Below are 24,461 nucleotides of genomic sequence, written 5' to 3'. Positions count from 1 at the left end.
TTATGACAGGTATTCAGAAAAATATTATATTAACATTGTTTTCTTTTTCTTTCTTTTCTTTCTTTTTTTTTGAGATGGAGTCTCACTCTGTCACCCAGGCTGGAATGCAGTGGTGCAATCTTGGCTCACTGCAACCTTTCCCTCCCAGGATCAAGTGATTCTTGTGCCTCAGCCTCCTGAGTAGCTGGGACTGCAGGCGCAAGCCACCATGCCTGGCTAATTTTTGTAATCTTTTCTTATCTTCTCTGTGCTATGATTATTTGATAATAGAGCATTTCCATTGATTTTGGTTACCCTTACATGAGCTTGTTGTGGATTATTTACCAAGATAGTATATTTTGTGGCTCTTTAGCATTTATTTATATACAGTAGATATTCTGTAAATATGAAGAATATATATTTTCATTAATGTGACAGTGATATGTTTTTTGCAAACTGATGCACTTTAGGGTCACAGTGGAAAAACAGTCCTGACTTTAGGCTTACACGTGTTTGTGCCCTGTCAGTGTTTTGTCATGATATTGGAAATAGGCTTCCATAGAAATGATTTGAAGTACATGTAATCGCCCTTCATTTATTAAATAATCTTACTCCTTTTATGTTCCTAAACTTTGGAGATTATATTTGGGAAGTTTAAAGTAAGTATTGTTTTTTGTGTCATATTTACACATTTCAGTATGATTTACCATCTGGACTTAATGGGAAACGTATTGGTGTTTATATTTTGTAGATATCTCTTCCAAATCCTTGATGAAAAAGGTGGGAGGATCACTTGAGCCAGGGAGTTGAAGGCTGCAGTGAGCCCTGTTTTTGCCACCACACTCCAGCCTGGGTGAGTGAGTTCGACCCTATCTCAAACAAACAAGCCAATAAATGAGAGGTATCATTCCTCCTTTGAAAATAAAGAGATTTTCTTTCCTTTCGTCTCTTTTCTTAGGAGATTTATTTAGAAAATTTGCAAATGCATTTTCTGTCTTCTGAGGTAGTATTCTTTCTTTCTCTTTTCTTTTCTTTCTCGGAGATGGAGTTTCACTCTTGTTGCCCAGGCTGGAGTTAAATGGTGCGATCTCAGCTCACTGCAATTTCCGTCTCCTGGGTACATGTGATTCTTCTGCCTCAGCCTCCCAAGTAGCTGGGACTACAGGCACCCGCCATAATGCCTGGCTGATTTTTATAGTTTTGTAGAGATGGGGTTTCACCATGTTGGCCAGGCTGGTCTTGAACTTCTGATTTCAGATGATCCTCCAGCCTCAGCCGTCCAGAGTCCTGGGATTACAGGCATGACCCACCGCGCCCGGCCCAGGGATGTATTTCTGAAGAACTTGGGAGCTCACTTTGACCGGCAAACAATGGCCGGGTGCGGTGGCTCACGCCTGTAATCCCACTACTTTGGGAGGCCAAGGCTGGCTGATCCCTAGGTCAGGAGTTCGAGACCACCTGACCAACATGGTGAAAACCTGTCTCTACTAAAAATTCAAAAAAATTAGCCGGGTGTGGTGGCACATGCTTATAGTCCCAGCTACTCAGGAGGCTGAGGCAGAATTGCTTGAATCTGGGAGGCAGAGGTGGCAGTGAGCTGAGATTGCGCCACTGCACTGCAGCCTGGGCAACAAAGCGAAACTCTGTCTCAACAACAAAAAAAAAAGGCACACAACAAGATAGATAGTACTTGTGTCTCAGTAGGAAATTAAATAATTCAAACATCAAATGATTCCAACTTAAAGCTATGGACCTGTAAATCTGAGCCTTGAGAGGAATGCGGTGATGAAACCAGAGTCTAGTGGAATGCAGGTGCAACTTCTAAGAGTTTTCCTGGCTGACCCTGGTGACTCAAGCCTGTAATCCCCATACATTGATACGCTGAGGTGGGCGGATCACTTGAGGTCAGGAGTTCGAAACCAGCTTGGCCAGCTTGGTGAAACCCTGTCTCTACTAAAAATACAGAAAAATTATAGGCACCTGCCACCACGCTCAGCTAATTTTTGTGTTAGGGTTAGTGTTAGGGTTTCTCCCCCTCCCTCGGGATGAACCTAGTTAGCTGACAGAGATGGTCACCTCCATTACCAAGTAGAGCCAGGATGAACTATGTGTGACCAAGGGCTTGTCAAGTCCTCTTCCCTGAGGACTGATTAGTGTTTATCTTGAAAACATGTACTAAATGGGTTGTATAGTAACAGTGAAGTTTCTTTCTCTCTTTTCAACCTCTTAGCTGTTTGCCTTTATTTCCCATCACATTCTGGTCTAAAGCTTACTTATTACTAAAATAGTTATTCTTTCTTTCTCTATTATCATCGTGGAGATGATTTCTCATTTAGGGCAAGACTCTTTGTTTCTCAATTATATTTTCTCATTTAAAAAGTGAAGTAAAGAATATTTCCTGGGCCAGGCACGGTGACTCACGAGTGTAATTCCAGCACTTTGAGAGGCTGAGGCAGGCAGATCACTTGAAGTCAGGAGCTCCAGACCAGCGTAACCAACAAAGTGAAACCCCGTCTCTACCAAAAATAGGAAAGTTAGCTGGGCATGGTCGTGTGTGCTTGTAATACCAGCTACTCGAAAGGCTGAGGCAGAAGAATAGCTTCAACCCAGGAGGCAGAGGCTGCAGTGAGCCACGATCTCGCAACTGCACCCCAGCATGGGCCACAGAGAAATACTCTGTCTCAAAAAATAAAAGGAAAGAAAAGTAAAAAAAGAGAAAGTAATAGATCTCTTTCACAAATGTGCGGGACAACTAACTGGATATCCACATGGAAAAGAATAATGTTGGATCCCTATGTCACACCATCAAAAATTTTATTTAAAAAAAAAAAAAAAACAAGGCCGAGTGGTGGCTCACACCTGTAATCCCAGCACTTTGCGAGGCTGAGGTGGGTGGATCACGAGGTCAGGAGATCGAGACCATCCTGGCTAGCACAGTGAAACCCGGTCTGTACTAAAAATACAAAAATTTACCCGGGCATCGTGGTGGGCACCTGTAGTCCCAGTTACTCGAAAGGCTCAGGCAGGAGAATGGCGTGAACCCGGGAGGTGGAGCTTGCAGTGAGCCAAAATCATGCCACTGCACTCCAGCCTGGGCGACAAAGCAAGGCTCCGTCTCAAAAAATAAAAATAAATAAAAAGGAAAGAAAAGAAAAAGAGCTCGCGAGAGAGAAGAGGAAGGGATCCCTGCGGGAAGGGGTGTTTGTCGCCCAGGCTGGCCTGGACCCCCAGGTTCAGCGATTCTCCCGCCGCTGCTTCCTGAGTAGCTGGGACCTCAGGCTTCCGCCCCTTGCCTGCATCCCTGCTGTGTTTAGGCAGCAGGTGGTGACCTCACTCCTCCCTGGCCTGAGCACCCCGTCCCACATCCCAAGCAAAGGCACTAGGGAAGTCTCTGAAGCTGAGCACGGGGTGGACTCTCCCTCCTGAATGAATGGAGAATAGAAAGGGGGAAGATTTCTATTCTGTTCTGTGGGCTATCAGCATGAAATCGAATGTTCCGCCCAGGCAGGGCTTTGCATTTCACATTCTAGTTTGCATTCCCATTCCAGACAATTCCAGGGCTTTTGTATCATGCCTCAGCCTTCCTGGCTGCTCTCACCTCCAAACGCCCGAAAAACAGAGGCGCTGGGTGCCAGACTGAGAGAAGCACAGGTCCGGTCCCGGCTCCGCCCTTTGCCGGTTCTAAAGGACAAGGTCTCTCCGCCTCGCGCCCCGCCTCTGCCCCGCCCAGGCCCCGCCAACCTGCTCGCGGGCCCCGCCCGGGACTGGCTTCTGTCCTGGTGGCAAACCCGGAAGCCGATCCCGTGGAGTGAAGGTCCTACCGCGGCGCGTGAGTTTTGCTCTGCCTTGTATTAAGTCTGCACTTCCCAGGTCCCTGGCTCTTCTGTCCCTGGTACGTGGGGTCCCCACAGACCTGGAAATTCTCGCCTGTCTTCCTTCACCCAGAGCAAATTGAGACGTCCGCTTAAGAGTCCAGAAGTTGCTTCCTTTTGGGTTTGAAGTCGCTTGGAGGCCGGTCCCGTCCCCGGTCTTTCTGCTATAGGGCAATTTATACACTTCCTATCGCACAGTTTTCCTGCTCAAAACTTTGTTCTGACTCATTCCGCCCCTTACTTTTTAAAGTCCTCACCCGTGTGGTGGATTCCTGCCCTGGGCGCCTCTCAGCCACCGTCGGCCTCCCCTGGAGCTCAGCGCCAGGGCCCCAGTCCTGGAGAGCCTGCGTCCTCTGCCTGGTCCTGGGATCCTGCAGGTGCCACCCATGTCTTAAGGCGCCGTCTCCCACCACGTCCCTCCTTGTGCTGGGCCCTGCTGCTCCCCAAGTCTTCCTCCGCAGTCACCGCTTCCCCTGAACCAGCGTTGGGGAGGTCTCAGGGCCTTGTCCTATGACACAGGGTGTTCTTGCCTGCCCAGCTCCAACTCCTGGAAAATGCGCTTCTCCGGGATGCAGGCGTCTTACTCCAAACCCGCCTATGATTGTGTGGGCCAAAGGGATCAGGAGATAGAGAGAGGGACTGAGAGAGCAGTAGAAAACCAGAGACAGAGAATAGAAGAATGAGAAAGACCAATAACACATGGCAAAGTAGAGGATGGGTGAGAAATTTGCCAAGAGACAGCAAAAGTGAGAGAAAAAAAAGATAAGAAAGCAGGAGGAAAGTAACTTGAGAAATGTAGAGAAAAGCTAAATGTACAGAGATGAAGGACAGCAAGGTAGGGAGAGGGGCAGCAAAGAGGGAGGCTCACCAGAGTGAGGGAGAGGAGGAGGGATTTGGAGCCAGGGCAGACAGAGCAGAGTGGTGCTGGTGGCAAGGAGAACAGAGGGAGAACCACAGCAGGGAGGACACCTGGGGATCTGGGGTGCTAGAGAGTGGGGACTTAGGGGTGTAACAGGGAAGAGAGAATTTAACAGGGAGAGCAGAGGAGACACAGATAAGAGAAGAGGCTGTAATATACAGAGATCGAGGACGATCGAAAGATTGGGGAGAAGAGCAACAAGAGGTTAAATAACGTTTGGGGAAAAAAAGAGAGATCAGACTGTTACTGTGTCTATGTAGAAAGAAGTAGACATAAGAAACGCCATTTTGGTCTGTACTAAGAGAAATTAGTCTGCCTTGAGATGCTGTTAATCTGTAACCCTAGACCCAACCCTGTGCTCGCAGAAACATGTGCTGTGTTGACCCAAGGTTAAATGGATTTAGGGCTGGGCAGGATGTGCTTTGTTAAAAAGTGTTTGCAGACAAGGCACGGTGGCTCACGCTTGTAATCCCAGCACTTTGGGAGGCCGAGGCGGGCGGATCACGAAGTCAGGAGATCGAGGCCACGGTGAAACTCCGTCTCTACTAAAAATACAAAAAATTAGCCGGGCGTGGTGGCGGGCGCCTGTAGTCCCAGCTACTCGGAGAGGCTGAGGCAGGAGAATGTCGCGAACCCGGGAGGCGGAGCTTGCAGTGAACCGAGATTGCACCACTGCACTCCAGCCTGGGTGACAGAGCGAGACTCCATCTCAAGAAAAAAAAAAAAGGTGTTTTCAGGCAGTATGCTTGGTAAAAGTCATCGCCATTCTCCAGTCTCGAGTACCCATGGACAAAATACACTGCGGAAGGCCACAGGGTCCTCTGCCCAAGAAAGCCTGGGTATTGTCCAAGGTTTCTCCCCACTGATACATCCTGAGATATGGCCTCCTGGGAGGGGAAATACCTGACTGTCTCCCAGCCAGACACCCGTAAAGGGTCTGTGCTGAGGACAATTAGTGAAAGAGATAGCCCTCTTTGCAGTTGAGATAAGAGGAAGGCATCTGTCTCCTGCTCATCCCTGGGAATGGAATGTCTCGGTGTAAAACCCGATCATACATTCTATTTACGGAGATAGGAGAAAACTGCCTTATGGCTGGAGGTGAGACATGCTGGTGGCAATACTGCTGCTTACTGCACTGAGATGTTTGTGTAAAGTCAAACATAAATTTACCTACATGCACATCGAGGTATAGCATCTTTCCTTAAACTTATTTATGACACAGAGAGCTTTGCTCACATGATTTCCTGCTGACCCTCTCCCCACCATTACCTTATAGTCCTGCCACATTCCCCTCTCTGAGATGGTAGAGATAGTGACCAATAAATACTGAGGGAACTCAGAGACCGGGGCTGGCGTGGATCCTCTGTATGCTGAGCGCTGGTCCACTGGGCCCACTGTTCTTTCTCTATACTTTGTCTCTGTATCTTATTTCTTTTCTCAGTCTCTCATCCCACCTGATGAGCAATACCCACAGGTGTGGAGGGGCTGGCCCCCTTCAATAAGGACCAGACGCTGTGGCTCATGCCTGTAATCCCAGCACTTTGGGAGGCTGAGGTGGGTGGATCACCTGAGGTCCAGAGTTTGAGACCATCCTGACCAACATGGAGAAGCCCCGTCTCTACTAAAAATACAAAATTAGCCAGGCACGGTTGCACACGCCTGTAATGCCAGCTACTAGGAAGTCTGAGGAAGGAGAATCACTTGAACATGGGAGGTGGAGGTTGCAGTGAGCCGAGATCGCACCATTGCACTCCAGCCTGGGCAACAAGGCGGGAACTCCATCTCAAAAAAAAAAAAAAAAGAGGTTAAATAAGTTGTGAGGATGGAGCAGAAGAGGTGGAAGAGAAGCAATAGAGGGAAGAAGGGGATAAATAGCAGGAGAGGAGAGGGGTACAAAATGAGGAGCACAATCCCAGGGAAAGAGAAAAGAAAACAAGAGCTACAGAGAAGGGGAGAATGAGAGAGATGTACAGAATTAGGGAGGGAAGCACAGTAATGAAGACAGAGGGGCTGGGCACAGTGGCTCACGCCTGTAATCCCAGCACTTTAGGAGACTGGGGCAGAGGGATTGCTTGAGTCCAGGAGTTCAAGATCAGCCTGTGCAAAATAGTCATTGCCCCCGTCTCTGTCAAAAAAAAAAAAAAAAACCAGGCATGATAGTGTGCACCTGTAATTTCAGCTACTCTGTAGGTGGAGGCTGGAGGATCACTTGAGCCCAGGAGCTCCAGGCTGCTGTGAGCAGAGATCATGCCACTGTACTCCAGCCTGGTCAAAAGAGCAAGACCCTGTCTCAAAAGAAAAAAGGGCGGGGGACTTTGGATACAGACGAGTGGGTGAGTTCATTGGATGTGATTAGTTGTGACATGTTGGCTTCTGCGTATATAATCTAATAACTTGTTTAAATTGTACAGATGAGATTGAGAATTTTAAAATTCCTATCTATGGAGTCTTGTACATTCTATAAATCTTGGTATCAGAGGTTAGCTTCCACTTGGAATCCCTATTCAGCCCGAGGGCAGTGACTTATTCAGTTATGAGTCAGTCTCTCCCCTCTTCCCAGGGTGCGGTAGGAAGTAGGGCAGTGATGTGGGGAAAAAGAAAAAAACAACTTTCTGTTATTACATAATACTTCTAATTAATTAATGGATTAATATTTTGAGACAGGGTCTGGCTCTATTGCCCAGGCTGGATTACAATAGTGTTATCTACTCTAACTGCAGCCTCGACCTCCTAGGCTCAGGCCATCCTCCTCCCTCAGTCTCCCGAGTAGCTGAGGCCACAGGTGTGAGACACCAAGCCCCACTAGTTATGTATTTATTTATTTTTAAATTTTTTTTTTTTGTAGAAACGGTTTCAGTATGTTGCCCAGGCTGGACTCAAAATCCTGGGCTCAAAGGTTCTTCCTGTCTTCGCCTTGCAAAGTACTGGGATTATAGGGGTGAGCCACTGCACCTGGCCTACATACTAATTTTTACTATTATTTTGAGGTGGAGTTTCACTCTTGTTGCCCAGGCTGGAGTGCAATGGCAGGATCTTGGCTAATGACTATTTCTGCCTTTAGGGTTGAAGCGATTTTCCTGCGATACTCCCCCTGAGTAGCTGGGATTACAGGCATGTGCCACCATGCCCTGATAATTTTGGATTAGGAGGCCGAGGCAGGAGAATCACTTGAACCCAGGGGGCAGAGGTTGTGGTGAGCTGAGATTGCACCATTGCACTTCAGCGTGGGCAACAAGAGTAAAACTCCGTCTCAAAAAAAAAACCAAAACAACAACAAAAAAAAATGAAGCAAAACAGGAGAGGGGCATAAAATGAGCAGAAGTCCAGGAGGAAATGCAGAAAAGAAACAGATGGAGAGAGAAGGTGAGAAAGAGCTACGTATAGAATGATGGAGGGAAGCAGTAATGAAGACGAAGGGAGACCCTGGGTGCAGATGAGCGGTGAGTTGATTGGATGTGATGATGAAGTGATGACATGTTGCTTTCTCTGTTTATAAGGTAACAAATTTAAAATTTGTTTAAATTTTACAGACGAGAATGAGAGTTGCCAAACTCCTGTGTCTAAGTGTGGTGCATTTTACAATTATGGCATCAGATGCTAGCTTCCCTCTGCAACCCCTCTTCAGCCAGAGGACAGTGACTTGACTCATTAGTTGTGGATCACCCTCTTCCCTTTTCATGGCTGGCATGGGGAGTGGGGGAGTGAAGTAGGGTAAGAAGTGATGAGTCTCTGTTACTACATGGAACATGATAAAAGGAATATTAAAAGTGCTTTTGTTCGGCCGGGCGCGGTGGCCCACGCTTGTAATCCCAGCACTTTGGGAGGCCGAGGCGGGCAGATCACGAGGTCAGGAGATCGAGACCACGGTGAAACCCCATCTCTACTAAAAATACAAAAAATTAACCAGGCGTGGTGGCGGGCACCTGAAGTCCCAGCTACTGGGAGAGGCTGAGGCAGGAGAATGGTGTGAACCCGGGAGGCGGAGCTTGCAGTGAGCCAAGATCGCGCCACTGCACTCCAGCCTGGGTGACAGAGCGAGACTCCATCTCAAAAATTAAAAAATAAAATAAATAAAAACACACACAAAAAAACCAACCAAACAAATGAAATGAAGAGGAACTAGAAAAAAGGAAACCAATTACAAAAAGAGAACAAAAGCACTCACTGCAACCTCTGCTTCCCGGGTTCAAGCAATGCTCTGCCTCAGCCTCCCGAGCAGCTGAGATTACAGGTGCCTGCCGCCACACCTATCTGATTTTTGTATTTTTAGTAGATACAGGGTTTCACCATCTTGGCCAGACTGGTCTTGAACTCATGACCTCATGATCCACCTGCCTTGGCCTCCCAAAGTGCTGGGATTACAGGTGTGAGCCACCACGCTTTGCCTCATTAGTTGTTTTTCACTTTTTATGTTTACTTTTAATTTACTTATTTTTGTTGTCGGTTTTTTTGTTTGTTTGTTTGTTTTTTGACTGAGTTTTGCTCTTGTTGCCCAGGCAGAAGTGCAATGGCATGATCTTTGTTCACTGCAAAGTTCGCCTCTGGGGTTCAAGTGATTCTCCTGCCTCAGCCTCCTGAGTAGCTATGATTACAGGCACGCACCACCGTGGCCGGCTAATTTTGTATTTTTAGTAGAGATGGGGTTTCTCCATCTTGATCAGGGTGGTCTTGAACTCCTGACCTCAGGCAATCCTCCAGCCTCAGCCTCCCAAGGTGCTGGGATTACAGGCATGAGCGGCTGCCCAGCCTTTAATTTTTGTTTTTTTGAGACATTCTTACTATTGTCCAGGCTGGAGTGCAGTGGCAGGATCACAGCTCAGTGCAGTGGCAACCTCCTGGGCTCAAGTGATTTTCCCACCTCAGCCTCTGGAGTCCCTGGGACCACAGGCACACGCCACCAGGCCTAGTTAATGTTTAGATATATATTTTTATTTATTGAGACTCTCTTTGTCACCCAGGCTGGTGTGCAGTGGCATGATCTCATCTCACTGCAACCTTCATCTCCTGGGGTTAAGGGATTCTCCTGCCTCAGTCTCCAGAGTAGCGTGGGTGACAGGTATGCACCACTATTTCCTGCTAATTTTTGTATTTTTAGTAGAGACATGGTTTCTCCATGTTGGCCAGGCTGGTCTCGAACTCCTAACCTTGTGATCGTGCCCTGGCCTCCCAAAGTGCTGGGATTCACCATGCCTGGCCTCATTGTTTTCAAAGTATGATATATTTCCAAATATTTCTCCTTTGACCCAAGATTTCATTAGATCTATATTTTTTAACATTTTAAAATTGTTTCTCTATGAAATTGTGTTCAGTTTACATTGAGGTCTGTGTGCTTTCTAGTCTTTATCATATATCGAAAACATTTGCTACTACGTGATATGTAATTTTAGGTTGTTTCAGTGTGTACTTGATAATGATATCAAGGACCTTTTTTCTTTAACCTAACATGAAAATTTATTTGAAGTAGCCTATTCCATTTTCTTTCCTCATATCATCTGAAAAAATGGTGATCTGTGAGCTTCTAAGTCAGTGTCCCCCTCAAGTCCCTCTGGTCCATAATATTCTCTGCAGATGTTGAAGGATGGGCTGGATTGACTTGGAACCTTGGTTTAGCAGAGCCCATGTGTTCATGAGAAAAGCATTTGCTCAGATCTCATTTCTACAGCTGCCTCTTTTTCAGTGTTTTAAACACCTGTTGCTATGTGTGCGCAATTGTGTATACTTTGAACATTTTTCTCCTCATCTACTACCTGTGCCCTCCTTTCTTCCACTGCTCCACCCACATGGGCCATTTTCCTATTCCTAGGGGCAGCTTTCCTCTTCCTGGGGCTGAGGTTGCTCCTGACTCAGGGCCTTCACTTGAGCTGTCCCTCTGCCTAGGACTCTCTTTCCCTCAGCTGCAAGTGACAAGCAGCCTTTCTTTCCTAGGTCCGTGTTCTGATATCGTCTTCTCCGGATCTCCTTTGTGATCTTCCACAGCCCCCCATTTGACATTGCAGCTATGAAACCAGAAAATCTTCCACAGATCTCAGTTAATTTAGAAAGTTTATTTTGCCCAAGGTGGTCGGCGCAGAGCTTAATTTTATACATTTTATGGAGACATGAGATGTCAATCAATATACGTAAGAAGTATATTGGTTTGGTCTGGGAAGGTGGGACAACTTTAAACAAAGCCAGGAAGACTTGAAGCAGGGAAGGGGCTTTTAGTTCACAGAGAACTGAGGCACAAATGGTTGCAATCTTTTGAGCTTCCTTTTTTTTTTTTTTGAGATGAGGTCTCGTTTTGTCACCCAAGCTGGAGTGCAGTGGCACAATCTCGGCTCACTGGAACCTCTGCCTCCTGGGTTCAAGTGATTCTCCTACCTCAGCTTCCCCAGTAGATGCCCGGATCAGTTTTGCATTTTTAGTAGAGATATGATTTCACCATGTTGGCTGGGCTAGTCTCTACCTCTTCGCCCCAAGTGGTCTGCCTGCCTTGGCCTCCCACAGTGCTGGGATTACAGTCCTGAGCCACTGTGCTGGGTCCTTCTTTTGAGTTTCTGATTAGTCTTTTGAAGGAGGCACTCAGATATGCATCTATGTCAGGGAGCAGAGGGGTGACTTTAAATAGAAGGGGAGTCTGGTTCTCTAAGCAGTTCCCAGCTTGACTTTTCCCTTTTGCTTAGTGATTTGGGGCCCCAAGATTTATTTTCCTTACACACAGCCCAACATTCACCCCACCCCTTCTCCACATTGACTGTTCTGTGTGATTATTTTTGTGCCTTTGCCATCCACTCTCTGGATTCTGGTGAGAACAACGCCCCAAGGGGAGGGCAGAGCCAGAACATGGGGCTGTGCTGGACTCGCCCCCTCTGAGTGGAGCTCAACCCTGGCTTCACATTAGAGTCTAGAGGCATTTTGCAAATAGAGCTCTTGTGCTGCTTTAGCAGGGATTCTTATTCTGATGGGATGGAACCCACCCTCAGTAACACCTGCAGTGGCGCAGGTGCTTGTCATCTGTGTGCAGCATTGAGCATCGAAGCTCTGTGTCCTCCATTTCTGAGGGCTGAGCTCAGCCTGTGATCCACAGAGAGGTGTGGGGCTGTCCTCTGGATGTGGTTAGATCAGGGATGGGTCTGTGCCCTGAAGGGGAGATCAGTCCAGCCCAGCTCCCCGCTGCTGCCTATTGTGTGGGGGCTTTTCTAGGAGGGGAGTGAGATCTGAAGACCCGGGTCAAACATACACTTGTAGGTCTTCCTGTGGGACTTTCCTATCTCTGCATGATCTCTGGTGCAGTGGGCAGTGGGGGACTTCTTTCTACAGAGTGAAGTTTCCCCTGTTCATGTGTTTTTGTCACAGGAAGGGAGTGAGTCATTTCTAACATGAAGTCTCTTTTTTTTTTTTCACATACAGGATTGATTTCTAAAGACTCATGTTACATGAGGAAGCAGCTCAAAAGAGGAAAGGAAAGGAGCCAGGCATGGCTCTTCCTCAGGTGAAGTGATATTCTTCTGTGGATTAATCTGTCTCTTTCCTTTCTGAAATGCCAGGTATTGTAGTAGCCAGTCTTTTCTGAGTCTGAAGCATTTTGCCTGACACGTTCGCTCGCACTCACCCATGCCTGCCCTCAGTTCCTCTCAGCTGCTCTGAGATTCCATCTCCTGTGACCCAGTGAGATGAACTTGGGAAGAGGCTCCACTGGGCATGGTCCTGGGAAGGGCTCACACCCAGACATGGATAAACATGGGCTGTGTGCCCATTGATGTCAGTGCTGCTGGGCAGCCTGGATTGTTCAGAGGCCACATCTGGATGTCAGCTCAGAGAAACTACATATGAAATATATATGTTAGTGTGCACAGATATGTGGTAAATTCTAGAAAAGAAGACTAATAAGGGGAGACATTTTGTATCCGGCATGATATCAGCTCACTGCAACCTCTGCCTCCTGGTTTCAAGCAATTCTCCAGCCTCAGTCTCCCGAGTATCGGGGATTAGGGAACCTTCCACCACATCCAGCTAATTTTTGTATTTTTAGTAGAGAAGGGGGTTTCAGCATGTTGCCAGGCTGGTCTCGAACTCCTGACCTTGTGATCCGCCCACCTCAGCCTCCCTAAGTGCTGGGATTACAGGCATGAGCCATGGTGCTTGACTGATCATGACAGTTTTTAGATTTGGACTTTTCTTTGAAAGCCATTGGACTTTGTCCTCTCTGAAACACCGCTTGTATCTTAGCTCATCTAGAGACTTAATATCACCTGGTATATGGAACATAATATCTGACATGTCTGTAGAGAAAACCTTGTGTTTGCTTTTTTTTTTTTTGTGAGATGGAGTCTTGCTCTGTTGCCAGACTAAAGTGTAGTGGCTCACTGCAACCTCCACCTCCTGGATTCAAGTGATCCTCCTGCCTCAGCCTCTTGAGTATCTGGGAGTACAGGCCCGCACCAACACACCCAGGTAATTTTTGTATTTTTAGTAGAGACGTGGTTTTGCCATGTTGGCCAGGATGGTCTCGATCTCTTGACCACATTATCTGCCCGCCTTGGTCTCCCAAAGTGCTGGGATTACAGGTGAGAGACACTGCCCAGCATTGCTTTTTTCCTTTTTTTTTTTTTTTTGTGATGGAGTGTCAGTCTGTTGCCCAGGATGGAGTGCACTGGTGTGATCTTGGCTCACTGCAGCCTCCATCTCCCTGGTTCAAGTGATTCTCCTGCCTCAGCCTCCTGTGTAACTGGGATTACAGGTGCCTGCTACCATGCCCGGCTAATGTTTATATTTTTAGTAGAGACAGTTTTTCACCATGTTGGCTAGGCTGGTCTCGAACTCTTGACCGCAAATAATCTGCCCGCCTTGGCCTCCTGAAGTGTTGGGATTACAAGCATGAACCGCCATGCCTGGCCCTGTGTTTCCTTTTTATTTTTATACTTTTTATATTGTCCATAAAATCGAGACTTCCATAGTGACTTAGGGGATCTTAAAATCTTTCAAAGAAAAGTACAATAAAACAACTATAGGGAAAAAATATTCAAAAATACCTTAATGTGGTTTTGTCAGAACACAATCTTTGATCAAATAAATACTTATTTTCTCATTTCTCATTTCCTGTGAAGGTGATAATTCACTGCTCCTTAATGTTTTGTTGAAATGTGTGTTTCATTTTAGGGACGCTTGACTTTCAGGGATGTGGCTATAGAATTCTCACTGGCGGAGTGGAAATTCCTGAACCCTTCGCAGAGGGCTTTATACAGGGAAGTGATGTTGGAGAACTACAGGAACCTGGAGGCTGTGGGTGAGGAAAATGTCCCTGCAGACAAGAGGAGTCTGCTCTTGTCTATCTTGGCTCTTCCTGGCTTTGTATTCTCTTTTGTGACTTTGCCCCATACATGGGTTTTGTTTTTTGTTTGTTTTTTGTTTGTTTTTTTGTTTTTGAGATGGAGTTTCGCTCCTATTGCCCAGGTTGGAGTGCAGTGGTATGATCTTGGCTCACCACAACCTCCGCCCCTCAGGATCAAGCGATTCTCCTGCCTCAGCCTCCTGAGTGGCTGTTATTATAGGCATGCGAGACCACGCCCAGCTAATTTTGTATTTTCAGTAGAGACGGGGTTTCTCCATGTTGGTCAGGCTCGTCTCTAACTCCAGACCTCAGATGATCAGCCCACCTCGCCCTCCCAAAGTGCTGGGATTACAGGCATGAGCCACCATGCCCAGTTCATTCTGGTTTTTGAGGAGCATCACAGAAGCGTTTCTCACTGGCACTGTGGCAATGTTCATCCCATAAACTAATGATCGTCTTCTCTAAGCAGCAGTCAGAGGTGTTGCAATTCCTCGCAGCGAGGACGTCATTCGGGCTCACAGCCCCATATGTATGAGGCTCTTGACTGAACTCTTGTTCATTTCACATTTTTCACACCAATATGTGTCATTGTTCATTTTTAACAAGAAAACCTCTGTTCAGTTTGTTGTGGGATCAACCCTGTAACAGATAAGGTTTTCTTCAATCTTATTGAGGGAGCTTTTGAGGTTGATTGTGGTTTCTATTGTTTAGTTCTACTGTCATTTCCTTAAGACACAGTGGCTTTCAACTTGTTCATTTCTATGTTTTTTGTTTGTTTGTTTGTTTGTTTGTTTGTTTTGAGTCAGAGTCTCACTCTGTTGCCCAGGCTTGAGTGCAGTGGCATGATCTTGGCTCACTGCAACCTCCACCTTTTGGGTTCAAGTGATTCTCTTGCCTCAGCCTCTTGAGTGGCTGGGATTACAGGCATGTGTCACCACACCCGACTAATTTTTGGTAGTTCTATTACAGATAGAGGTTTTGCCATGTTGGCCAGGCTGGTTTTGATAGCCTGGCCTGTCATGATTCAGTTGCCTTGGATTCCCAAAGTGCTGGGATTACAGGCATGAGCCAGAGCCCCTGGCCCCATCTGAGTTTGTTTTTAAGTCTGAATAATATTCCACTGTATGTGTGTACCACATTTTGTTCATATATTTATCTGCTGATGGACATCTGGGTTGGTTTCTTCTCTTTACTATTATAAATAATGTCAGCTGGGTGAAGTCGCACATGCCAGTAATCCCAGCACTTTGGAAGTGGGTGGGTGAAACACCTGAGGTCAGGAGGTCGAGACCAGCCTAGACAATGTGGCAAAACTGTATGTCTATTAAAGGTACAGTTTTTTGTTTTTTTTTTTAAGATGGAGTATTGCTCTGTCACCCAGGCTGGAGTGCAGTGGTGCAATCTCAGCTCACTGCAACCTCTACCTCCCGGGTTCAAGCAATCTCCTACCTCAGCCTCCTGAGTAGCTAGGATTATAGACGTGCACAACCATGCCCGGCCAATGTTTTGTTTTGTTTTTTTAGTAGAGACCATGTTTCACCATGCATGCTGGCCTGGCTGGTCTTGAACTCCTGACAACATGATCCACCCACCCGTCCTCCTAATGAGCTGGGATTACAGACGTGAGCCACTGCACTCAGCCTGGCTCTGTTTTCACAAACACGTCTCTACCTACTCAGCCAGGGGATCCTTGTTCACCCCCATGGTCTCCTACATTGCTCTACTGTACTCTCCATAGAGTTTAGTTGTGTGTGTGTGTGTGTGTGTGTGTGTGTGTGTGTGTGTGTGTGTGTGTATGCATTTCTGGAATCTACACAGGGGATTTTGTTGATGCCTGAAACTAGAAGTCAGAGGCATTCAATTTAAGAGATGTAAAACTGCTTTCACCTCAGGCCACCATACTTCTGCATTTTTGTATCTCGTTCATTCTTGTCCCTTGCCCATATTGTAATTTGCATATTTAACCTTGGGTCAATATTTTACCATTTGCTACATTAGTTCCACTGTCCTCTAAGCTCAAGATTTGATCTATCTTGGTGGAATTATATTCCTACAGATGTGCATGCACAAAGTTCACTCCTACATGCCCGTTACTTCCTGCCCTCCACCCTTGCCCTTCCTTTCCTGGCCTTGCTTCACATGATACATTGATCTGGATGCAAGTACTCTTTCTTTCCAGCCTATTGATTTTGCAATGCTGGACACCCCAATTTCCTTGTAAGCCCCTCCCCTCCAACACCACTCTCCCTGAGTAAGTCAAGACCTTATTCATTCACTGGACAAAATTATAGGAGGTTGCCTAAATCATTGTGTGCAGGGCATGATGACACAGCTCATGATCCATGAGGGATGGCTTCAGCACCACTGTCAGCAACACAGCTCAGCCCTTGTGTCCCAGCTCAGTCCTTGTATCCCCCTTGATGTACTTCTTTATGTTCTCCTTGTATTTTCTGTGTCTGGTCATTTTCTGTACTGCCTGGGCTGACTATTGTGCCTAAGAACATGTCGTGGGATCCTTCATGCCCAGGATCAAGTCTTGTCCCTCACTTACCGTATGTGCAACCTGGGGTCATGTCCATGAACACTGTGGGCCTGCTGTCATTATTTGAGAAATAATGTTAAGTTGCCTCCAGGGTTGGTTTTTTTTTTTTTTTTTTTTTTGAGAAAGAGTTTTGTTCCTGTTTCCCAGGCTGAAGTGCAATAATGGCACAATCTCAGTTCACCGCAACCTCCACCTCCCGGATTCAAGTGATTCTCCTGCCTCAGCCTTCCAAGTAGCTGGGATTACAGACATGTGCCACCACACCTGGCTAATTTTGTATTTTTAGTAGAGATAGGGTTTCACCATGTTGGCCAGGCTGGTCTCGAACTCCTGACCTCAAGTGATGTACCTGCCTCAGCCTCCGGAAGTGTTGGGATTACAGGGATGAGCCACTGTGCCCGGCCTTTTTTTTTTTTTTTTTTAAATGGAGTTTCCCTCTTGCTCCCGAGGCTGGAGTGCAGTGGTGCAGTCTCAGTTCACTGCAACCTTCACTTCTTGTGATTCAAGTGATTGTCCTGCCTCAGGGTCCCAAGTAGCTGGGATTATGCCTGGCACAAGCCTGGCTAATTTCTGTATTTTTAGTAGAGACGGAGCTTCTACTAGTGATTCATCCACCTGCTTTTTAAAACAAATGAATACTATTAGATGGCTTCATATATTATAAGTTTTATAGTACAGACTCTAAACTTCCTTTGTTTAATACGATTTGTCAGCCCTCAGTGATGTTGATGATGAGATGCCCCTTTACCTGTCTCACTCGTCTCACTGTTGTGTCAGAAATAGCTTAGACTGGCAAGCCGCAGTGGCTTTTGCCTCTAATCCTAGCACTTTGAAAGGCTGAGGTGGGTAGATGGCTTGAGATCAGGAGTTTGAGACCAGTCAGGCAAACATAATGAAAACTTGAACCTACTAAATTAAAAAAAGTTGGACGGGTGTGATGGCTCACGCCTATAATCCCAATATTTTGGGAGGCCGAGACGGGTGGATCACCTGAGGTCAGAATTTCAAGACCAGCCTGGCCAACACGGTGAAACCCCGTCTCTAGTAAAAATACAAAAGTTAGCTGGGGGTGTTGGTATGTACCTGTAATCCCAGCTTCTTGTGAGGCTGAGACACGAGAATCACTTGAACCTTGGAGGTGGATGTTGCAGTGAGCCATGATCGTACCACTTACTCCAGCTCAGGTGACAGAGTGAGATTCTGTTTCCCCCCCCAAAAAAAAAAAAATTAGCCAGCCATGGTGGCATGTGTCTGTAGTCCCTGCTACTCATGAGGCTGAGGCATGAGAATCTCTTTAGGCAGGAGAATTGTGCCACTACACTCCAGCCTGGGTGATGAAGCATGACTCGGTCTCAAAAACAGACAAAAAAAGAAATAGCTTAAACTGGAAAGCTTAAGACATAGAAATTTATTTCTCATGAATCTGGAAAGTGGGAAATCCAAGAGCAAGGTGTCAGCTAGATTGGCTCCTGGTGAGAGCCTTCTTCATAGTTCAGCCCAGCCATCTTCCTCCCGTGTCCTTACATGGTATAATGAGGAACAGGCAATCAGCTCTTTACTGTCTCTTTTTATAAAAGCACTAGTCTTTGCCGGGCATGGTGGCTCACGCCTGCAATCCCAGCACTTTGGGAGGCTGAGACGGCCAAATCACATGAGGCCGGGAGTTTGAGACCAGCCTGATTAACATGGAAAAACCACATCTCCACTAAAACTACAAAATTAGCCGGGAGTGGTGGCACATGCCTGTAATCCCAGCTACTTGGGTGGCTGGGGCAGGAGAATCGCTTGAACCTGGGAGGCAGTGGTTGTGGTGATCCTAGATCACGCTATTGCACTCCAGCCTGGGCAACAAGAGCGAAAGTCTGTCTCAAAAATAAATAAAGAGGCCGGGCGTGGTGGCTCATGCCTGTAATCCCAGCACTTTGGGAGGCCGAGGAGGGCGGTTCACAAGGTCAAAAGATTGATACCATCCTGGCCAACATGGTGAAACCCCTTCTCTACTAAAAATATAAAAATTATCTGGGCATGGTGGTGCATGCCTGTAGTCCTAGCTACTCCAAAGGCTGAGGCAGGAGAATCGCTTGAACCCGGGAGGCAAAGGTTGCAGTGAGCCGCGATTGCACCACTGCACTCCAGCCTGGGCGACACAGTGAGACTCCCTCTCAAAAAAAAAATAAATAAATAAATAAAAATAAAAAGTAAAGAGAGAAAGAAAAAAAGAAAGAAAAAATATCATTAAAAGCCCTAGTCCTATTCATAATTAGTCAACACCCATGACCAAACTCTAAAAGACCCCATCTGCAGGAACTTCCTATTGGAGAATAAGAAATCTGATAGTGGCTTTTAGCCAATAGGAACATTCGGGCCAGGGAGCCTGCATCATATTTTTTGTTCTTATTGTGCAATTTGTTTTATACAATGTTTTCTCTGATCTCATCTAATAAATTTTCCCAGTACACATTCTATATTTTATATTTTATGCATAGTGAACTAGATAACTATAGGGATGCATATATATAAAATTGCTGTATTGCCTGGCTGTTACATAAGTGTAATTGTGACATCCTAATTACACTTTTCTACACTATTAGTCAATTCTTTCTTCCTTTTTTTTTTTTTTTGAGGTGGAGTCTTGCCCTGTCACCCAGGCTGGAGTGCAATGGTGCAATCTCGGCTCACTGCAACCTCCACCTCCTGAGTTGAAATGATTCTTTTGCCTCAGCCTCCAAAGTAGCTGAGATTATAGGCACCCTCCACCAGGCCCAGCTGATTTTTTTGTATTCTTCATAGGATGGAGTTTCCCCATGTTGGCCAGGCTGTTCTCGAACTCCTGACCTCATGATCCACATGTCTTGGCCCGCCAAAGTACTGAGATTACAGGTGTCAGCCACAGTGCCCAGCCGTTAGCCAATTCTTATTTCTTAAAATGTGTATTTCCTTCATTTTATTTTATTTTTGAGACAGAGTCTCACTCTGTCACCCAGGCTGGAGTGCAGTGGCGCAATCTGGGCTCACGGCAAGCTCCATCTTCCAAATTCATGCCATTCTCCTGCCTCAGCCTCCAGAGTAGCTTGGACTACGGGCACCCGCCATCACGCCCAGCTAATGTTTTTGTATTTTTTTAGTAGAGACAGGGTTTCACAGTGTTAGCCAGGATGGTCTCAATCTCCTGACCTCGTGATCCATCTGACTCGGCCTCCCAAAGTGGTGGGATTACAGGCTTGAGCCACCGCACCTGGGCTAATTCTGTGTATTTTCTTGACCTCATACATCAGAAGGTAGTGATCTTAACATGTATTTCAGTTCTCATATTGTGTGCTGTTGGTTAAGTAGAAGTTGTGGCTTTTTTTTTAAGAGGGAGTTGTTTAGAATTCTGCAGGCTGTGTAAATGTACTTATTTGCTTGCTGGTTTTATCTTGGGTTACAATATTTTATTAATTTTTATAATTTTGCATATGGCTTTTCACTGTGTGGTATGCAATATAACTGACACACTCTACACGTTAATGTCACAAAATGCCACCAGGTGCAGTGGCTCACAACTGTAATCCCAGAACTTTGGGAGGCCGAGGCGGGTGGATTACTTGAGGTCAGGAGTTTGAGACCAGCCTGGCCAACATGGTGAAACCCCATCTTTACTAAAATCACAAAAATTAGCCAGGCATAGTGGTGCATGCCTATAATCCCAGGTACTCAGGAGGCTGAGGCAGGAGAATCACTTCAACCCAGGAGGCAGAGGTTGCAGTGAGCTGAGATGGCACCATGGCACTCCAAGCTGGAGTGCAAGACTCCATCTCAAAAAAATAAAAATACAAAAAATTTTTGAAAAGTCACTATGTGCCTGTTCTTATAGGTAGTTTATGACATTTATTCAGCAAAACATTCTATTAACTTTTTTTTTTTTTTTTTAGGTAGAGTCTCACTTTGTCACACAGGCTGGAGTGCAGTGGTGTGATCTTGGCTCACTGCAACTCCTACCTCCCAGGTTTAAGGGATTCTTGTGCTTCAGCCTCCCGAATAGCTGTGACTACAGGCATGGGCCACCACACCTGGCTAATTTTTGTAATCTTTTCTTATCTTTTCAGTTCTATAATTGTTTGAGAATACAGAATTTCTGTTGCTTTTGGTTATCCTTACATGAGCTTGTTGTGTATTATTTACCAATATAGTATGTTGTGTGGGTTTTTTTTTTAGCATTTATTTGTATAGAGTAAATATGCTTTAAATATGAAGAATATATATTTTTCTCTTCATTGATGTGACAGTGATATGCTTTTTGCAAATTGTGATACAGTTCAGGGTCACAGTGGAAAAATACTCCTTACTTTAGGCTTACACATGTTTGTGCCCTGTTAGTGTTTTGTCATGACATAGGAAATAGGCTTTCATATAATTGACTTGAAGGACATGTAATTGCCCTTTATTTATTAAAGAATCTTACTCCTTTCGTTTTCCTAAACTTTGAAGATGGTTTTTGGGAAGTTCAAAATAAGTATTGTTTTTTGTGTCATATTTACGCACTTCAGTATGATTTACCATCTGTACTTAATTGGAAACCTATTGGTGTTTATATTTTGTAGATATCTCTTCCAAACGCTTGAAGAAGGAGGTCCTGTCAACAGGGCAAGGCAATACAGAAGTGTTCCACTCAGGGACATTGCAAAGACATGAAAGTTATCACATTGGAGATTTTTGCTTCCAGGAAATTGAGAAAGAAATTCATGACATTGAGTTTCAGTGTCAAGAAGATGAAAGAAATGGCCTTGAAGCACCCATGACAAAAATAAAAATGTTGACTGGTAGTACAGACCGAGATGATCAAAGGCATGCTGGAAACAAGCCTATTAATGATCAGCTTGGATCAAGCTTTTATTCACATCTGCCTGAACTGCACATATTTCAGATCAAAGGGGAAATTGGTAATCAACTTGAGAAGTCTACCAATGATTCTCGCTTGGTTTCAACATCCCAAAGAATTTCTTGTAGGTCCCAAACCCAGATTTCTAATAACTATGGGAATAATTTCCTGAATTCTTCATTACTCACACAAAAAGAGGAAGTACACATGAGAGAAAAATCTTTCCCATGTGATGAGAGTGGCAAAGCCTTTAATTGTAGCTCACTCTTAAGGAAACACCAGATAATCCATTTAGGAGACAAACAATATAAATGTGATGTATGTGGCAAGCTCTTTAATCACAAGCAATACCTTGCATGCCATTATAGATGTCACGCTGGTGAGAAACCTTACAAGTGTAATGAGTGTGGCAAGTCCTTCAGTCAGGAGTCATCCCTTACATGCCATCGTAGACTTCATACTGGAGTAAAACCTTACAAGTGTAATGAGTGTGGCAAGATCTTTGGTCAAGATTCAGCCCTTCTAATTGATAAGGCAATTCATACTGGAGAGATACCTTACAAGTGTAATGAATGTGACAAAGCTTTTAATCGACAATCACAACTTTCACATCCTAGAATTCATACTGGAGAGAAACCTTACAAATGTGAAGAATGTGACAAAGTTTTCAGTCGGAAATCAACCCTTGAGACACATAAGAGAATTCATACTGGAGAGAAACCATACAAATGTAAGGTTTGTGACACAGCTTTCACATGGCATTCACAGCTGGCTCGACATAGAAGAATTCACACTGGAGAGAAAACTTACAAGTGTAATGAGTGTGGCAAGACCTTCAGTCAAAAGTCATCCCTTGTATGCCATCGTAGACTTCATGGTGGAGAGAAATCTTACAAATGTAAGGTTTGTGACAAGGCTTTTGTGCAGAGTTCACAACTGGCAAAACATACTAGAATTCACTGTGGAGAAAAACCTTACAAGTGCAATGAATGTGGGAAGACCTTTGGGCAAAATTCAGATCTTTTAATTCATAAGTCAATTCATACTGGGGAGCAACCTTACAAATGTGATGAATGTGAAAAAGTTTTCAGTCGTGAATCAACCCTTGAGACACATAAGATAAGTCATACTGGAGAGAAACCATACAAATGTAAGGTTTGTGACAAGGCTTTCGCGTGTCATTCCTATCTGGCAAAACATACTAGAATTCATAGTGGAGAGAAACCTTACAAGTGTAATGAGTGCAGCAAGACCTTCAGTCACAGTTCATACCTTGTATGCCATCGTAGAGTTCACAGTGGTGAGAAACCTTACAAGTGTAATGAGTGCAGCAAGACCTTCAGTCGCAGGTCATCCCTTCATTGCCATCGTAGACTTCATAGTGGTGAGAAACCTTACAAATGTAATGAGTGTGGCAATACCTTCCGTCACTGGCCATCTCTTATATACCATCGTAGACTTCATACTGGAGAGAAATCTTACAAATGTATGGTTTGTGACAAGGCTTTTGTGCGTAGTTCACTCCTGTCAAGACATACCAGAATTCACACTGCAGAGAAACCTTACAAGTGTAATGAATGTGGGAAGGCTTTTAATCAACAATCACACCTTTCACGTCATCATAGAATTCATACTGGAGAGAAACCTTAGAAATGTGAAGCATGTGACAAAGTTTCCAGTTGGAAATCACACCTTTAAGACAGGAGAATTTATACTGGAGAGAAACCATACAAATGTAAGTTTTCTGACAAGACTTGGGAGTGATTCACACCTGGAACAATATACTGGAATTCACACTGGAGAGAAACCTTACAAGTGTAATGAGTGTGGTAAAGTCTTTAGCAAGCAGTCAACACTTATTCACCATCAGGCAGTTCATGGTGTAGGGAAACTTGACTAATGTAATGATTCTCAGAAAGTCTTCAGTAACGCTACAACAATTACAAATCATTGGAGAATCCATAATGAAGAGAGATCTTACAAGTGTAATAAATGTGGCAAATTTTTCAAACATCGTTCATACATTGCAGTTCATCAGTGATCTCATACTGGAGAGAAACCTTACAAATGTCATGACTGTGGCAAGGTCTTCAGTCAAGCTTCATCCTATGCAAAACGTAGGAGAATTCATACAGGAGAGAAACCTCACAACTGTGATGATTGTGGCAAAGCCTTTGCTTCACGTTCACACCTCATTAGACATCAGAGAATCCATACTGGACAGAAATCTTACAAATGTCATCAGTGTGGCAAGGTCTTCAGTCCGAGATCACTCCATGCAGAACATCAGAAAATTCACTTTTGAGATAACTGTTCCCAATACAATGAGTATAGCAAACCATCAAGCATTAATTGACATTAGAGTCAATTCAGCATTGACTTGAGTTTGTGTTGACTTAACATTGAGTTCAAGCATTAATTGACATTAAAGTATTTATGTTAAGAGGATTGGGCCAGGTGTGGTGGCTCATGCCTGTAATCCCAGCACGTTGGGAGGCCAAGGCACGTAGGTCATTTGAGGTCAGGAGTTTGAAACCAGCATGGCCAACAGATGTGAGCCACTTTTCTCAGCCTGTTTTTTGTTTCTTATTTTCTATTTTTTTTTTTTTCAGCTAGTACTTTTTCAAGAGATAGTACTTTTTTGAGTTAGTACTTTTTAAAAGGGACATATCGTAGTACTTTTTAAAAGGGATATCAGGCCAGACACGGAGGCTCATGCCTGTAATCCCAGCACTTTGGGAGGCTGAGGCAGGCAGATCACGGGGTCAGGAGATCGAGACTGTCCTGGCTAACACGGTGGATCCCTGTCTCTGCTAAAAACACAAAAAATTAGCTGGGTGCGGTGGCGGGTGCCTGTAGTCCCAGCTACTCTGGATGCTGAGGCAGGAGAATGGCATGACCCTGGGAGGCGGAGCTTGCAGGGAGTGGAGATCGCACCACTCCACTCCAGCCTGGGTGACAGAGTGAGAGTCTGTCTCAAA

The 24,461-nt window shown here is 45.2% G+C and overlaps 1 protein-coding gene across 1 annotated transcript; it reads left to right on the top strand.

Moving 5' to 3' along the window:
* Positions 1-728: 728 nt before the first annotated feature.
* LOC100580633 (zinc finger protein 611) lies at positions 729-24,461 on the top strand. The gene is made up of 4 exons (XM_030821224.1): positions 729-832; positions 12,160-12,241; positions 13,909-14,035; positions 21,203-24,461. The coding sequence occupies exons 2-4, from the start codon at positions 12,179-12,181 to the stop codon at positions 23,128-23,130; spliced, it is 2,118 nt and encodes a 705-aa protein (XP_030677084.1). The 5' UTR covers positions 729-832; positions 12,160-12,178; the 3' UTR covers positions 23,131-24,461.

Source organism: Nomascus leucogenys, chromosome 10, assembly GCF_006542625.1.
Source record: "Nomascus leucogenys isolate Asia chromosome 10, Asia_NLE_v1, whole genome shotgun sequence".
Lineage (NCBI taxonomy): Eukaryota > Metazoa > Chordata > Mammalia > Primates > Hylobatidae > Nomascus > Nomascus leucogenys.
Note: the sequence above shows the minus strand (reverse complement) of the source record. Positions and strands in the feature narration are given on the sequence as shown.

Excerpts from the sequence above, each read along its gene's own strand:
- LOC100580633 (XM_030821224.1), top strand. The coding sequence starts at position 12,179 with ATGTTACATGAGGAAGCAGCTCAAAAGAGGAAAGGAAAGGAGCCAGGC. Across the intron at positions 12,242-13,908 it reads CAGGCATGGCTCTTCCTCAG|GGACGCTTGACTTTCAGGGA; the intron begins GTGAAGTGATAT and ends GTTTCATTTTAG. Across the intron at positions 14,036-21,202 it reads CAGGAACCTGGAGGCTGTGG|ATATCTCTTCCAAACGCTTG; the intron begins GTGAGGAAAATG and ends TATATTTTGTAG.